Source organism: Caretta caretta, chromosome 12 (assembly GCF_965140235.1).
Source record: "Caretta caretta isolate rCarCar2 chromosome 12, rCarCar1.hap1, whole genome shotgun sequence".
Classification (NCBI taxonomy): domain Eukaryota; kingdom Metazoa; phylum Chordata; order Testudines; family Cheloniidae; genus Caretta; species Caretta caretta.
Genome location: NC_134217.1, coordinates 5,174,402 through 5,191,459, shown reverse-complemented (window position 1 = coordinate 5,191,459; position 17,058 = coordinate 5,174,402). Strand labels below are relative to the sequence as shown.

Genomic DNA, 17,058 nt, shown 5'->3' with positions numbered 1-17,058 from the left:
CTGAATTCCCTGTAAGCCACCTGCCCTCCTCCCTTCAATCACAGCTTGCTTGCAAAGGAAATAAAGTCACTATCATTTAAAAAATATGTATTCTTTATTAATTGATTATAAAAATAGGGAGATTACTCACAAGGTAGCCCAGGTGGGGTGTGGGAGGAGGGAAGGAAAAGGTCACTTCAAAACTTGTTGAATGACAGCCTTCTGTTGTTTGGGCTGTCCACTGGGGTGGAGTGGTTGGGTGCCCGGAGCCTTCCCCCCCGGCCCAAGTTCTTGGGTGTCTGGGTGAGGAGGCTATGGAACTTGAGGAGGAGGGAGGGCGGTTAAACAGGGGCTACAGTGGCAGTCTGTGATCCCGCTGCCGTTCATGCACCTCCACCAGATGCCGGAGCATGTCCATTTGATCCTGCAGTAGCCCCAGTGTTGCATCCTGCCTCCTCTGATCTTCCTGCCACCACCTCTCCTCACGTTCATCGGCCACTTTCCTGTACTCTGCTATTGTGTCCCTCCGGACTACTGCATGAGCTCAGAGAACATTTCATCGCGTGTGCATTTTTTTTTTGCTGCCTTATCTGAGATAGCCTTTGGGACGGAGGAGGGAGGCTTGAAACATTTGCAGCTGCTGGATGAAAAAAAGGGAGTGAAGTATTTAAAAAGATACATTTTACAGAACAATGGCTATACTCTTTCATGGTGAACAACACTATTCACATTACATAGCACATGTGATTTTGGTACAAGGTTGCATCTTATATTGAGTGCCTGCGGCTTTGGTGTTAGAGATCACACATGCAGTGCCAGGCAACAGAATTCGGCTTGCAGGCGGCCACGGTAAGCCATAGTCTTTCGGCTTCTGCAGCCTTCATAACAGCAGCGCCCTCCTCTCCCATACCAAGCAAAGCACGTTGAGTTGGCCATTTAGTGCTGCGGTTTTCCTGTTAACATGCAGCAGCAGAAACCAAACTAACCCCCCACTCCCCAATCCAATTCTCTGGGATGATTGCTTTACCCCCACCCCACCGCATGGCTGGTATCAGGGAAGATTCCTACTAGCCAAATGCGAACAGCTCAGCGCCAATGGTGCCCCCCCCCCCCCTTTCGTGGCTAACTGTGGGGAGGATTTCTTTTCAGCCACAGGCAAACAGCCCAGTAGGAACGGCCACCTCTGAATGTCCCCTTAATTAAATTCCCCTATTTCAACCACATTACCATGAATGATATCACTTTCCTGAGGATAACACAGAGAGATAAAGAATGGATGTTGCTTGAATGCCAGCAAACACCGGGACCATACGCTGCCAGACTTTGTCATGCAGTGATACCAGATTACATGCTACTAGCATGGCGTGGTAAAGTGTCCTACCATGGAGGACGGAATAATGCTGCTCTCCCCAGAAACCTTCTGCAAAGGCTTTTAGAGTACCTACAGGAGAGCTTCATGGAGACGTCCCTGGAGGATTTCCGCTCCATCCCCAGACACATTAACAGACTTTTCCAGTAGCTGTACTGGCCACGAATGCATCCCAAGTCCTCAGGGCTACTTAATCATTAAAAAACGCTTGCTTTTATAACATGCATTATATTTAAAAAGGTACACTCACCAGAGGTCCCTCCTCCGGCTTGTTTGGGCGGGAGGGTATTTCAGCCAGGATGATAAAAAGATCCTGACTGTCGGGGAGAACGGTGTGCTGTGTGCTCTCCTCAAGCTTGTCCTCCTCCTCATCCACAGATCCTCAGGCATGGCAGAGAGTACCCCATCATTGGAGTCCACGGACAGGGGTGGGGTAGTGGTGGCGGCCCCCCCTAGAACTGCATGCAGCTCAGCATAGAAGCGGCACGTCTGGGGCTCTGTCCAGGAGTGTCCATTTGATTCTTTGGTTTCCTTAAGTTTCATGAAGCACTGTGTTGCATCTCTGCCGTAGCCTCTGTCCCTCATGGCCTCGGAGATTTTTTGAAATGTTTTGGCATTTTGTCTTTTGGAACGTAGTTTTGATAGCACGGATTCCTCGCCCCATACAGCGATCAGATCCAGTACCTCCCGTTCGGTCCATGCTGGAGCTCTTTGTCGATTCTGGGACTGCATTGTCACCTGTGCTGATGAGCTCACCTGGCCAATCAGGAAATGAGATTCAGAAATTCCTGGGGCTTTTCCTGTACACCTGGCCAGTGCATCCGAGTTCAGAGTGCTGTCCAGAGCGGTCACAATAGTGCACTGTGGGATAGCTCCCGGAGGCCAATACCTTCTAATTGCGTGCACACTAACCCTAATTCAAAACGGCGATGTCGATTTCAGCACTAATCCCCTTGTCAGGGAGGAGTACAGAAATCGGTTTTAAGAGCCCTTTATGTCGAAAAAAATGGCTTCATTGTGTAGACGGGTGCAGGGTTAATTCGATTTAACGCTGCTAAATCCGACAAACTCGAAGTGTAGACCAGGCCATAGCTTCTGTCCTTTATCCTCTTTTAGTTATTCCTTACCCTACTCAAACATGTGCATGCCGTGTAAGTCCCACCCCCAGCTGATGTCTGCCAACAGACATGCAAAGCTACCATGCTGCCAAACAAGCACTATTCCAGGGACCTTAGGAAGGACACTGTATATCAAAGTGGTTTAACTCCCATGCCATCTGTTGTTAAGGAGGGGAGGGTGCTCAGCAGAGGATAAAAGCTGGTGTGATTCACGAAGCCATCAACAGCGGTGAAAACAGATGGAGAAGGCAGACATTGGTGGGCCACTTTCCCAAGTGAGAAGAAAGTCTTTTTAAAAAGAAATACCAATGAGAGTAGGTTGCTTCTACCCATTACAGAGGATAATGCAGCCTCTGCTTTGATGTGATAATTGGAAGAGTTTAGAACGTACATTTCAGGCTTGATTTGATTTGATTTGATTTCCAGTTGCTGCTGTAAAACATTTCAGGATCCATACGCTAACAGAGCCAGGCTTGCTCTGGACGAATAGGTGCCCTGTGTCTTAGCTAAGAGTTGGTGCTGGCACACAGTTAATGAGAAACTGAATCACAGCAAGCAAAGCCTTTGTTTTATTCAGTTTAGAGAAACGTTAATGTTGATTGCCCTGCAACAGTCTGTAATTAGTACTTAATTATATCACAGCCTATACAAAGAGAGAGCACTATGAGAAAAACAAGCCCAAACCCCTATCCCACAGAGCTCACAAGCAAAGACAGACAAAACAGATGACGGGGCAGCCCAAGGGAGAGAGCAGGACAGGAAGGATTCTCAAAGGAAGCAGGTTCAGTGGAGGGATTTGAAGGCGGCGAAGGAGAGCTCTTAATGCATAAAAGGTGGCAACGCTGATGCAAGAGTACGGGTTGTGTGAGTACTGAAGCAAGAGTGAGAGGAGGAGATGAAGGGAACTGAGAGGAAACAGGCCTGGGGGAAGGAGAAAGTGAGCAGCAAACTAGGTGGGAGTGAGATTATGTAGGGCCTCGAAGAGGAGGATGAATCTAATGTACAAGAAGAATGCCAGGGTATGATGTGGGGTTGGGGGTGGTCAGAGGAAGCAGAGGATTTTCAAGAGGAGGCTGGGATAGATTTAGAGGGAAGGATGATATGCAGAGATAATGGCCTCTATCTGAACTCTGTGGAACCAACAGCTACGCGTATTGTATCACCATCTAAAGTCAAGCCCCTCTCCAGGTCTGAACGTGAAGACAGTCACCTGTTCCATTTCAGACCAACTGACCAAATACAATTTCTGCACAGAAACTGCCGGACACCTGCCTGACAAAGGAAGAGATTTAAGTAAAGCAGTAACCAGCTTTTCCACAATGGCTGCTCTGAAATTCAGCTGGGAATAAAGAGTAAGCAGACTATAAGGCACATCTGGAAATACTTTAAAGTCCATTGGCTGCTCAGCTAATCCCCAATGCGGATTTCCTTGCTTATTTATCCACAGATAGAGCTCATGGCAGAAGTCCGTTCATGACACATTTGCCTGACTAGAATTTCCTGAACTCTCCTCTTCTGGGCAGAGCCACTTGGAAGGTCTGTCCAGAAATGGCACTTGGTTAACTGCATTTAAGTAGTAAACACCGTGGCTCCGGGGGTTCTAGAGCACAGCCATGGCCCATCTCTTTGTCTAAGTCCCTCCTTTGGCTCTGCAGACAGCTGTCTACCCTATGTTTCACATCAGGAAGAGAGTCAAAGATGGGTCTGCATGCAATGTCCTGTAAAGCACAGAATGGACACATCTGCTTTTCAGTGTCCTTTACAAAGGAACTTAGGCAGGAGACCAGTTTTCATTTGAGACAACCAAATCTGGCAGCTAAGATCTCCTTGGACAAATGGACTTGCAAAGGTTTGGTCTTCTGCTCCCTCCACCTCAGCCTTCATTACAGCTACCGGTCACAAACCCTATGAGTAGAAGTATATCAGAAAAGAGATCCAAAAAGGAACTAACAAGTAGCACGTTTAAATTAAGCACTACTCATTCTTCATTAACGGATGCAGCTCTTGTCCTTACTTTGTTTAGTCCAATCTAGACTGTAAACTCCTCAAGGCAGGTACCTGCTATTGTGTTAGTCTGTGAGGACCCATGCACAACTATGGCTGTCTGTAAGTAGCTTTTCCTAACCTTGCACACAAAGCAGTGCCTAGCACATGGCAGGTTCTGCTCTCCTGAAGTTCAATAATATTAATATTGTTGATCACCTACCTTTAAAGAGAGATGTAAGTAACCACAGCACTCATGAAAAATGAAAGTAGCCTTGCTCCCACTACAGGAAGGCCAGCATCTCCAGCAAACTGGATGGATTTTTTCTTGTGTGCACTTTCAAAAGGCATTCAACAGTGTAAACAGAGAAACAATGTGCAAAATTGTGGAACAATATGAAATTCCAACAAAATTAATCAACGTTATGAAGGCATTCTATGCCAACCCAAAATGCTGCATTAAAATGGAAAATGGATTATGCCATTCAGCATCAAGATAGGTGTAAGGCAGGGGTGTGTCTTGTCTCCTTTTTTGTTTATGCTAGTCATTGTCTATGGATTAAAACAATGTGACAGTGATACATATGGCCTAAAATGGAACAAATCAAGGCTATTTGATCTAGACTTCACTGATGACATTGCTCTTATCAATTAAGATGCCAACGGACTACAAAAATGCATAAACCAGGTAAAAAGTAATGGGGAACATAGGTTTGAGATACAACGCAAAGAAATGTAAAGTCACATTAATGGGGACTACAGGGACAGAAATCAAAATTGAAGAACAGAAACTGGAGAAGGTGAACAATTTTATGTATCTTGGAAGTACCATCTATCAAGACGGTACTAGTTCCAAGGAAAGAAGAAGAAGAATCAGGAAGGCAAACGCTGCATTTGGAAGACTCAAAAACATCTCCCTCAAGACAAAACAATGTGTGCAAAGCAATTTTTATCACCATCACAACATATAGCAGTGAGACATGGCAACTTACCAAGAAAGAGAGACAAAAGCTGGATGCATTTCATCACCAATGTCTGAGAAGAATATTGGAAATAACATATAGAGATAGGAAGACGAATGAAGAAGTCAGAAAAACGACTGGCCAAGGCACCCTCTCACAAACAATCTACAAAAGACGACATCAGTGGCTGGGACATGTGCTGAGAATGGAAAAAGAACACTTACCAAATACTACCCTTGAATGGAAGCCAGAAAACACAAGAAGAAAGAGAGGAAGACAATGAACAACATGGAAACAAACAGTTCTGAATGACATCAAGCATCTCAACATGAAATGGGAAGATCTGGAGAGAAGGGCAGTTGACAGGCAAGGATGGCAAATGTGGGTAGCCCAGTGTGCAGCAAAGCAAGTAATGGCCTAAGGTAAGACACTTCAGATGCAAAGGCTATTTACTTACTATAGGAAGGCCCAAAGCACTCTGCAGAAAACCAGACCTAAGATCTTTGAATTCTGCGGCAGTTCGATGAGAATTCTGTGGCCAATTAAGATAAAATTACCAAATGAGAGTTTTACTGAATTAACTATAAAAAATAATAATCCAATCAGTGCAGCGGTTCCTGTGTCACTGTGATATTAATCTAGTACTGTGAATGCTTCATGCACACAAAACAGTAACACAAAAAACAAAGGTTTCAGAGGAACAGCCGTGTTAGTCTGTATTCGCAAAAAGAAAAGGAGTACTTGTGGCACCTTAGAGACTAACCAATTTATTTGAGCATGAGCTTTCGTGAGCTACAGCTCACTTCATATAAATTGGTTAGTCTCTAAGGTGCCACAAGTACTCCTTTTCTTTTTACAAAAAACAAAAACATTGGTTATAGCAACCTCTACTGCTCCATTTAAGAGAGGAAATTTACAAACCCTAGATCAGTGGCTTTCAACCTGTGGTCCATGGACCCATAGAGGTCCACAGACTGTGGCTAAGATTTCCAAAGGGGTCTGCACCTCCATTCTATTTTTTTGTAGGGGTCCACAAATGGAGGGGAAAAAAAAAAAAAAGAGGTTGAAAACCACTACCCAAGATGAAAACCACTACCCAGCCTGGGGGTTACTATTCTGTATCGCCCGAGGAACATCAGACAGCAGGGAGCAAGGAGGATTTTGGTGTCACTCTACAGAACCATGGTGAATTGATTCAAATCAACATGATTCAAATAATGATTTAAATCAAAAAGCAGGAAACCTTAATTTAAATCTATTTAAATTGTGTTTTGCTTTTTAGTAACTTTCTTAAAGAAAGGCTGATAATCATGAAAACATGTTGATGGCAATTAAGTACAAGCTTTACACTAAATTTGGTGCTTCTTTTCGCTAACCAAGAGGGTAGCCTATATCTGTGCACATTTATTTAAGCAATTATAAAGCTTAACTTACATTTATTCAGAGTCTTAATTTTTACCTTTCTGATGACGTAAGAAAATGGTGAATAATGCATTTCTTACTCACAAGATGATTAATTTTTTACTTGTGATTTGGGTCAAGCTCTAGTTGGATGGAAATTCAAATTCAATTTAAAATGCACCAAACCAGCTTTTTAAAATCAAATAACAAATATCTTACATGTGCTAACAAAAAAGTTTATCAAAACACACTTTTCCTTTAAAGCTAACTGATTAAACAAACAAAGGAAGTGTAATCTGTAGTTGGTGAACTGAACTGATTGTTTCTGGTCACCATCTCCTTCAAGATTTTAGAACTAGTAGATCTCACCCTCTCACACCTTGTTTTTATTCATAGATTGGATGAGGAAAACAAGCTTTCCTGCTTTTTCCACTCCCACTTGGTATCTTAAATAAAACTAGTCATTGCACAGAACCGGTTGAATAAACTGAAAAAGAGAAAATATTCTCTCTGCATCTGCAGAAGAGGCTGCTGCTGTCAAAAGCTGGTTACACTCTTCAACAAACTGTAGTTCCAGGTTCTTAGCCAAGCAGTACCAATCCACCCAAACCATCCACCTCTCCAAAGAGAAAACCCCAGAACAGGAACGCCAGAGGGCGTGGGTCAGCCACCTTGCTGGCACAATCAAGCAAACCAAAAATAGCCCAAGAGGTGTTTTCAGAACAAGGCTGGGGTATGTCTGTGCTGCAGTTAGACACCCACAGCTGGCCTGTGCCAGCTGACTCAGGCTCAGAGGCTGTTTAACTGTGATGTAGACATTCAAGCTTGGGTGCAACCTGAGCTCTGGGACCCTCCCACCTTGCAGAGTCCTAGAGCCAAGGCTCTAGCCTGAGCATCTACACTGCGATTAAACAGCCCCTTAGCCAAAGTCCGAGTCAGCTTGCATGGGCCAGCCACAGGGGGGTTTTAATTGTAGTGTAGACATACCCTAAGAGTTCACATGGTCTCAGATTAGACTCTGCTGGGATCCTCCTTACAGACAGGAGGAGCTGCCCTCCAAGATTCTAGTAACATACCATAGCAGTGCAGCTTTTTGCAGTGGGAGGTTAGTAATTGGCTGACTTTGAACAGCTATCCCATCCCTGGGGTTAGTAGAGGAGTCTGATAGGTAGGGTGCACAGCACTGCCATGAGAACAAGATAAGCAAAGATGTGCTGTGCTAACAGGTCCATAGGTAGATCTGCTCTGAGCCAGATTAGACGAGACAGTGCTTAGAATGCTAGGGATGCCTGGAGCCTTGGCTATGCTGACCCTCTCCAGCCTTGCTCCCAGCCACGAAGCTGCAATGGTAGTAGCAACAGGGGAATTTTTAGAAAGAAAAAAAAAATCTTACTGCAGACCCAGCCTTAATAGGAAGAGCAGTCAGAGTACCAAACAAGCAAGATCCCAAACCATACCAAAAAAAACAACACAGAGAAGCAGGCCAGCAGGGAGGGTTCAGACAGGAGGGAGCCATCACACTAATACCTCTGGTGGAATAAGTGAGCCAGGAAAGCTAACTGGAGGGCACAGTGCTTGTGTTTCAAATTGTATGAATGAGTCACCACAGAGAGAGAAGGGCAAAAATCCCAAACACCTTGCAATTCACACCATCAGTTTTTCCTTTATAGATGTGCAACATCAAAGAAGACTCATCTTCTCCCTAGACAATCTATTCCACTCACCCAGAACACAACTAAAGAAAAGGAAATTAAAGTGGAATTTTATAACCTATGAAATACAAACTTTTAAGCTCCAAGCAGCCTATGTATGTTGCCTGCATTTGTACTGCCTTTTCTAAGGACTTCACCTTTAGTCCATGATTAGGAGAGGAATCTCACTGAACTATGCAAACATATCCCCAGAATTGAGAATGCTACAGGTTTGTAGTTTCTCTCCCTCCTCTGAACCTCTGGGGATGCTGGAAGTGTGTGCTGTGTTTTGTTTTGTTTTTTTTAAAAAAAACATGCCTAAAGAAATTAAACCTGCATGAGCTAATAGAGCACTAGATTGATTTCTGCCTCTCAGTCTCATTTAAAGCAACAGTGCCCCCAATCAACAAGCCAAAGACTACACTAGAGTAGAGTTTTCTGTTCCATCACTGGGGAACTGTCCCTATGCAACCACAGACATGTGAGCAGGCCCACTGGTGTGGTGTGGCATTCCTACTCTAGGCACATATTGCCAGTGATGATCTATCGTCAGCTTGCCTACACTCAGTCAGGCACAGATCTTTAAAATGGGGGACACTGCACCTTCCCCACCATGCAGTGTAGATAAAAGTAGATTCAAACAAAGAAAGAAAAAACTCGGATATTTTTATTTGAATTGGATTTTATTAATTTAAATCCTTTTTTTTTTGGTAAATAGACCTCTTTAAAATTAAGTCTGAAGTTACGAAAACCTATGTTAAGGCCTAGACTTACTATATTAGATAATATTCAAGCAGCACATGTTTACTGCTGAAGTTTTAACGAGTCATACCACTGAACTGGTGGAAATCACTGGATAAGCTCCTGGAACAAGAGTTTGTTGACGTGCTACCAGCTTGTGACAGCCGTAGTCTCTCCACATGCCGATACCTGGCACGTGTCACAAATAGCATTACCTGTTTCTGAGTCAGTGGTAACTGAGAAGAAAATGTACTTGAATGCTTATGGATCAAAGTTTTAACAGATAAAGCACAAGATGGTGTACTGGTTGGTGTCACCAAATTACACGAGGGAACAGGGTGACCAACTCCTTACCTACCTGTAATGTGTAGGGAGAAAAAAAATCTCTAAGATCAAGGGGGATTTCAGTTTGAGTGACATATGCTAGAGGTCTCATGCTGACAGTACTAAAATATTCTTGCAATTTCTAAACATTATAGATGACAATTCCCTAACTCAACAAGTGTTGCATCCAACACAAGGAATTCTATATTAGACCTGGTCTTGACAGATACAAAGGAACTGACCACAGAACTAAAAATGAATGGTACCTTAGGTACAAGTGATCATGACTTGATCATAGTTATAGTGTGCAAACAGAATAAAGCCCACAACAGTGATGTATATACCAGGTGCTTTAAAAGGGGCAATTTCACAAAGCAGAAAACATTATGAACTTAGTCAGCTGGGAGGAAGAATTGATTCAGGAAAATGAGAATGATAATTGGGAATTGGTTAAGAACGCTTTTCTAGATGCTCAAAAAAGCAACAATTGAAGAAGGCTATACCAGTTAACAATTGGCCTGGTTTAGAGGGGAAGCGAAGGCAACTATCAAATATATATAACAAATGTATGAAAGGGGAAATTGCTATTAATTAATATAAATCAGAAGCTGGGAATTGTAGAAAATTGATAAAGGAAGCAAAGAAACACAAGGAGAAAGTTATGGACAGGAGAGTTAAGGACAATGGGGGGAGGGGGCTAGGTATATTAGGAACAAAAAGAATCCTAACAATGGTATTGGTCCATTACTAGATTAAATGGTAGAATTATCAATAATAATGCAGAAAAGGTAGAAGTATTCAATAAATATAATCCTTCTGTATTAGGTGTGAAAAAAACAGATGATGTAGTTATACAACAACACCCTTTCATTCCACTAGTATCTCAGGAGGATGCAACACAACAGCTACTAAAGTTAGACATCTTTAAATCAGCAGTTCCGGATAACTTGCATCCAAGAGTTTTAAAAGAGCTGGTTGAGGAGTTTGCTGCACTGTTCATGTTACTTTTCATGAAGTCTTGAAACACTGGGGAAGTTCCAGAAGACTATTACTATTTTGCCAATATTTCAAAGGGTAAATGGGATGACCTGTGTAATTATAGGCCTGTCAGTCTGACATTGATCCTGGTCAAGATAATGGAGTGGTTGATACAGGACTTGATTAATAAAGAATTAAAGAAGGGTAATATAATGAATGCCAATCAACATGGGTTTATGGAAAATATATCCTGCCAAACTACCTAAGTTTATAGTGTTAATGTAATATATTTAGACTTCTGTAAGGCGTTTCACTTGGTACCACATGACATTGATTAAAAATCTAGACAGGTATCAAATTAACATGGCCCACATTAAATGGATTGAAAGCTGGCTAACAGACAAGTCTCAAAATGTAAATAAGTGGGGAATCATCCTCAAGTGGAATTGTTTCTAGGGAAGTCCCTCGGGAATCAGTTCTTGGCCCTGCATGAGTTAACATTTTTATTCATGACTTGGAAAAAACAAAATCACCACTGGTAAAATTTGCAGAGGACACACAAATTGGGGGAGTGGTAAATAAATGAAGAGAACAGGTCCCTGATACAGAGTGATCTGGATCGATTGGTAAACTGGGTGCAAGCAAACAATATAGGTTTTAATAGGGCTAAATGTAAACGAACAAATCTAGGAACAAAGAATGTAGGCAGTACTTACACAATAGGGGACTCTACTCTGGGAAGCAGAGACTCTGAAAAGACTTGGGGGTCATGGTGAATAGTCAGCTGAACATGAGCTCCCAGTATGATGCTGTAGCATGGTTCCATGAATAGGGGAATTTCAAGTGGGAGTAGAGGGGTTACTTTACCTCCATTTAGCACTGGTGTGACTGCTGCTGGAATACTGTGTCCAGTTCTGGTGTCCGCAATTCAAGAAGGATGTTAATATATTGAAGAGGGTTCAGAGAAGAGCCACAAGAATGTTTAAAGAATTAGAAAATATGCCTTACAATGACAGATTGAGCTCCTTGAGTCTATTCAGCTTAACATAGAGAAGGGACCAAATAGTTAATAATGGGCTCTTCAATCTAGCAGAGAAAGATCTAATACAGTGGTTCTCAAACTTCTGTATCAGTGACCCCTTTCACATAGTAAGCCTCTGAGTGTGGACCCCCCCCTTATAAATTAAAAACATTTTTTAATATATTTAACACCATTATAAATGCTGGAGACAAAGCGGGATTTGGGGTGGAGGCTGACAGCTTGTGACCTCCCATGTAATAACCTCACAACCCCCTGAGGGGTCCCGACCCCCAGTTTGAGAACCCCTGGTCTTATACAACCAGTGGCTGAAGTTGAAGCTAGACAAATTCAGACTGGAAATAAGGTGTCAATTTTTAACAGTGAGTAATTAATTAACCATTGGAACAACTTACCAAGAGTTGTGGTGGATTCTCCATCACAGACAATTTTTAAATCAAGCTTGGATGTTTTTCTAAGAGATCTGCTTTAAGAATGATTAATGGGAAGTTCTATGGCCTGTGTTATACTGGAGGCCAGACTAGATGATCAGAATGGTCCCCTCTGACCTTGGAATCTATGAAGAACAGGAAACACAGCTTAACAGAAAGAAACTGAGGACTTTTCAATTCAGGTAACACTTTGCCCCTCTCTAGAACCACTCCTGCAAGGCTCTCGGAGCACTTTACAAACCACTATTCAGAAACCCTCACTCAGTTTTATGCCCATATTTTTGTAATTTTTTTAAACTGCTGTTAAGTATATGTGTAAATGCACCCAGCATATCAGATAGAAAAGTAAACAGCACAAGTAAAATAATTGATGGATGAGAAAACTGAGGCATACAAGCAGTTAAGTGTTTGCCCAAGATCTCAGAGAGTCAGTGTCAGAGCCAGAAGTCCTACCCCCAGGTCCTGGTCTATCCAGTAGATGGCATGATCCTTCTTATGCTGTAAGTGTCCTGGGCAGTTGAACACTATTGGGGAGGTCAGTACAACATAATAAAAGGCCACATTTGAAACAGCATAGTTCTGATTTCATCTCAGGGGATGCTGGTGACTTCACACTTCACTCAGAAGAGCTTCACTCTTCTGCTTTAGGTCGTCATCACAGAAACCCTGGATGAAATTCTAGCCCTGTAACAAACTGCCTGTTCTTTACTCCACATAGAGATCTCAAGTATGTCAAACCCCTTGGAATATTTCATGTCTTCTGGTTAGTCAGCAAGACCAACCTAATAAGGCAAATGGAGACAGGCTGAGTGTTTAATGGGCAGCCTGTACTAATCCAGCTTTAATGGGCTCAATAACTCTTATTCAGAGACTTGGCATTATTAGAGAAGCTTGCCAAGTTACTCTTCCCAAGGCCTCTCTCATCTCTGTGCCTTACTCTTTTCATCACTTCAAACAGTTTAGGAGCTGTCAAAGGAGACTGGAGTGATAATTAGAGTAGTGACGTCAGTAGTACCTGAATGAGCTATTATGGGATACCTCTACTATTGATCTGCTAATAGCCTCTTCAAACAGATCCCACCGCTTCAGGAATAGAGCTCCACGGGTAAGTAGCTATCTCTCGGACAGCAACTCCATTAGCTGGGTGTCAGATCATTTCTTGTCAAGAAAATGGAAATACTTCATAGGCCAGCTTTTATTCCTCTCTCGATATGGCTTTGTGTTCTCTGCCTGGGATCTGAGCCCAGTCACATCTCAGAAAGTGGGTCGCAACCTTTTCTCATTCTCACCAAAACCATGCTTTTGCCACAGTCAATAAAATTCTACTGCAATCAAGGTGGATTGATTTAAATCAAAGTGATCTAAGTCACAGATTTAAATCAATAAGCAGAAACCTTGATTTAAAATCACCGATTTTAATCTTGTTTTGCATTTGTACTTTTTAGGTTTGTTTTTTTTTAAAAGCAAAGTTGATTCTCATTGATGGTGGAGAATTGCACCATTGCCAGAAAAGGCAGGTCTATGTGACTGGGGACTAATTGCTGAGAAGAATAGACAGACCTGTAACAAGAGCTGATCCAGAGAACAGAAGGGTGTGCTGTCTGCCTGGTGCTAAGATACGGGATGTGGACCTGAGGCTGAAGAGGATCCTAACGGGAGCGGGAAAGAATCCATTGATTATCCTTCATGTGGGAACAAATGATATGGCTAGATTCTCACTGGAACATATCAAGGGAAACTATGCCAGGCTGGGGAAGCTGCTAAAGGAAATCGAGGCTCAGGTGATCTCAGTGGGATTCTGCCTGTTCCTAGAGAAGGGCAACAAAGGTGTGACAAGATTCTGATGCTCAACAGACGGCTCAGGCAGTGATGCTATAAGGAGTGCTTTGGGATGTATGGCCACTGGGAAGCATTCATGGACAGAGGACTGTTCTCTCGGGGTGGACTTCACCTGAGTAAGGAGGGAAATAGACTTCTAGGATAGAGGATGGCACAACTGATCAAGAGAGTTTTAAACTAGGAATTTGGGGGAGATGGTTTGGAGATGTACAGGTAATCTCCACACCAGCTGTTCTCTTTGAGAGGGAAGAAAACAAAGAAAGAAAGCACACAGCCGTGGGTAGGAGAATGGATATACGGCAGAAGGGCAGTGTACATATCAATCTAATAGGTAATATTGGCGGTAGAATGTCTGCGCCCAATCAGGTAAAGAATGTGAGCGAAGCCAAAACAGCAAAAATTAAGATGTTTGTACACTAATGCAAGGAGCCTAGGTAACAAAATAGAGGAACTAGGGCTACTGGTGCAGGAAGTGAAACCAGACATGACAGGGATAACAGAAACATGGTGGAATAGTAGTCATGACTGGAGTACGGCTACTGAAAGGTATGTGCTGTTTAGGAAAGACAGAAATAAAGGCAAAGGTGGTGGAGTAGCATTGTATATCAATGACAGAACAAGGAGTAATGGTCTCAAGTTGCAGTGGGGGAGGTTTAGGTTGGATATTAGGAAAAACTTTTTCACTAGGAGGGTGGTGAAACACTGGAATGCGTTACCTAGGGAGGTGGTGGAATCTCCTTCCTTAGAAGTTTTTAAGGTCAGGCTTGACAAAGCCCTGGCTGGGATGATTTAGTTAGGGATTGGTCCTGCTTTGAGCAGGGGGTTGGACTAGATGACCTCCTGAGGTCCCTCGAACCCTGATAATTCTATGATTCTATGAGGTAGTCTGTAAAGAAATAAGAAGTGATGGAATGGATAAGAGAGTCTGCCTGGGCAAAAATCACATTGGGGAAGAAAGTTTCTAGAGCCTGCCCTGGGATAGTGCTTGGGGTGTGCTATGGACTGCTGGATATGGATAGAGACCTTTTTAATGAAGTAAATACTAAGGGGAATTGTGTGATCATGGGAGACTAATTTCCCAGATATAGACTGGAGGACAAGTGCTAGTAATAATAATAGGGCTCAGATTTTCCTGGACACGATAGCTGATGGATTCCTTCACCAAGTAGTTGCTGAACCGACAAGAGGGGATGCCATTTTAGATCTGGTTTTGGTGAGCAGTGAGGACCTCATAGAAGAAATGATTGTAAGGGACAACCTTGGTTTGAGCAATCATGAGCTAATTCAGTTCAAACTAAATGGAAGGATAAACAAAAACAGATCCGTGACTAGGGTTTTTGATTTCAAAAAGGCTAACTTTACAAAATTAAGGAAATTAGTTAGGGAAGTGGATTGGACTGAAAAACTTGTGGATCTAAAGGTGGAGGAGGCCTGGTATTACTTCAAGTCAAAGTTGCAGAAACTATCAGAAGCCTGCATCCCAAGAAAGGGGAAAAACTTCATAGGCAGGAGTTGTAGACCAAGCTGGATGAGCAAGCATCTCAGAGAGGTGATTAAGAAAAAGCAGAAAGCATACAGGGAATGGAAGATGGGAGGGATTAGCAAGGAAAGCTATCTTACTGAGGTCAGAACATGTAGGGATGAAGTGAGAAAGGCCAAAAGCCATGTAGAGTTAGACCTTGCAAAGGGAATTAAAAGCAATAGTAAAAGGTTCTATAGCCATATAAAGAAGAAGAAAACAAAGAAAGAAGAAGTGGGACCGCTAAACATTGAGGATGGAGTGGAGGTCAAGGATAATCTAGGCATGGCCCAATATCTAAACAAATCCTTTGCCTCAGTCTTTAACGAGGCTAATGAGGAGCTTAGGGATAATGGTAGGACGACAAATTGGAATGGGGATGTGGAGGTAGATATTACCACATCCTAGGTAGAAGCAAAACTCAAACAGCTTAATGGGACTAAATCGGGGGGTCCGGATAATCTTCATCCAAGAATATTAAAGGAACTGGCACATGAAATTGCAAGCCCATTAGCAAAAAATTTTAATCAATCTGTAAACTCAGGGGTTGTACCGTATGACTGGAGAATCGCTAATATAGTTCCTATTTTTAAGAAAGGGGAGAAAAGCGATCTGGGTAATGTCAAACTAACAGGCTTGCAATCTGTAGTATGCAAGGTCTTGGAAAAAATTTTGAAGGAGAAAGTAGTTAAGGACATTGAGGTCAATGGTAATTGGGGCAAAATACAACATAGCTTTACAAAAGGTAGACTGTGTCAAACCAACCTGATCTCCTAACAGATTTTTTAGACAAAGGAAACGCAGTGGATCTAATCTACCTCGATTTCAGTAAGTCATTTGATACAGTTCCACATGGAGAATTATTAGCTAAATTGGAAAAGATGGGGGTCAATATGAAAATTGAAAGGTGGATAAGGAACTGGTTAAAGAGGAGACTACAGCAGGTCACACTGAAAGGTGAACTGTCAGATTGGAAGGAGGTTACTAGTGGAGTTCCTCAGGGATCAGTTTGGGGAGCAAACTTATTTATCTTTTTATTACTGACCTTGGCACAAAAAGCAGGAATGCGCTAATAAAGTTTGCAGATGACACACAGCTGGGAAGTATTGGCAATACCGAGAAGGACCGGGATATCGTACAGGAAGATCTGGATGACCTTGTAAACTGGAGTAATAGGATGAAATTTAATAGTGAAAAATGTAAAGTCACGCATTTAGGGATTAATAACAAGAATTTCCGTTATAAACTGGGAACGCATCACTTGGAAGTAACAGAGGAGGACGACGACCTCGGAGTATTGGTTGATCACAGGATGACTATGAGCCGCCAATGTGATATGGCCACGAAAAAAGCTAATGTGGTCTTGGGATGCATCAGGAGAGGTATTTCCAGTAGAGATAAGGAGGTGTTAGTACCGTTACACAAGGCACTGGTGAAATCTCATCTGGAATATTGTGTGCAGTTCTGGTCTCCCATGTTTAAGAAGGATGAATTCAAACTGGAACAGGTACAGAGAAGCACTACTAGGTTGATCCGAGGAATGGAAAACCTGTCTTATGAAAGGAGACTCAAGGAGCTTGGCTTGTTTAGCCTAACCAAAAGAAGGTTGAGGGGAGATATGATTGCTCTCTATAAATATATCAGAGGGATAAATACCATGGAGGGAGAATTAATTATTTAAGCT

At 42.6% G+C, this 17,058-nt stretch overlaps 1 protein-coding gene across 4 annotated transcripts in view; it reads right to left on the bottom strand.

Moving 5' to 3' along the window:
• The window catches only part of PSKH1 (protein serine kinase H1), a 79,131-nt gene that overhangs the window by 47,164 nt on the left and 14,909 nt on the right, over positions 1 to 17,058 (bottom strand). For 2 of the 4 annotated variants that reach the window (XM_048816338.2, XM_048816337.2), the window contains 2 exons: positions 1,599 to 2,104; positions 76 to 619 (listed from right to left, as the gene is read on the bottom strand). The exons of 1 other annotated variant lie outside the window; for it this stretch is intronic. In XM_048816338.2, coding sequence (XP_048672295.1) covers positions 511 to 619; positions 1,599 to 2,104 — 615 coding nt within the window. In that variant the 3' untranslated portion in view covers positions 76 to 510. Of the gene's footprint in view, positions 1 to 75; positions 620 to 1,598; positions 2,105 to 17,058 lie in introns of those variants that run through there. One more of the 4 variants, XM_075118285.1, reaches the window with a different exon arrangement.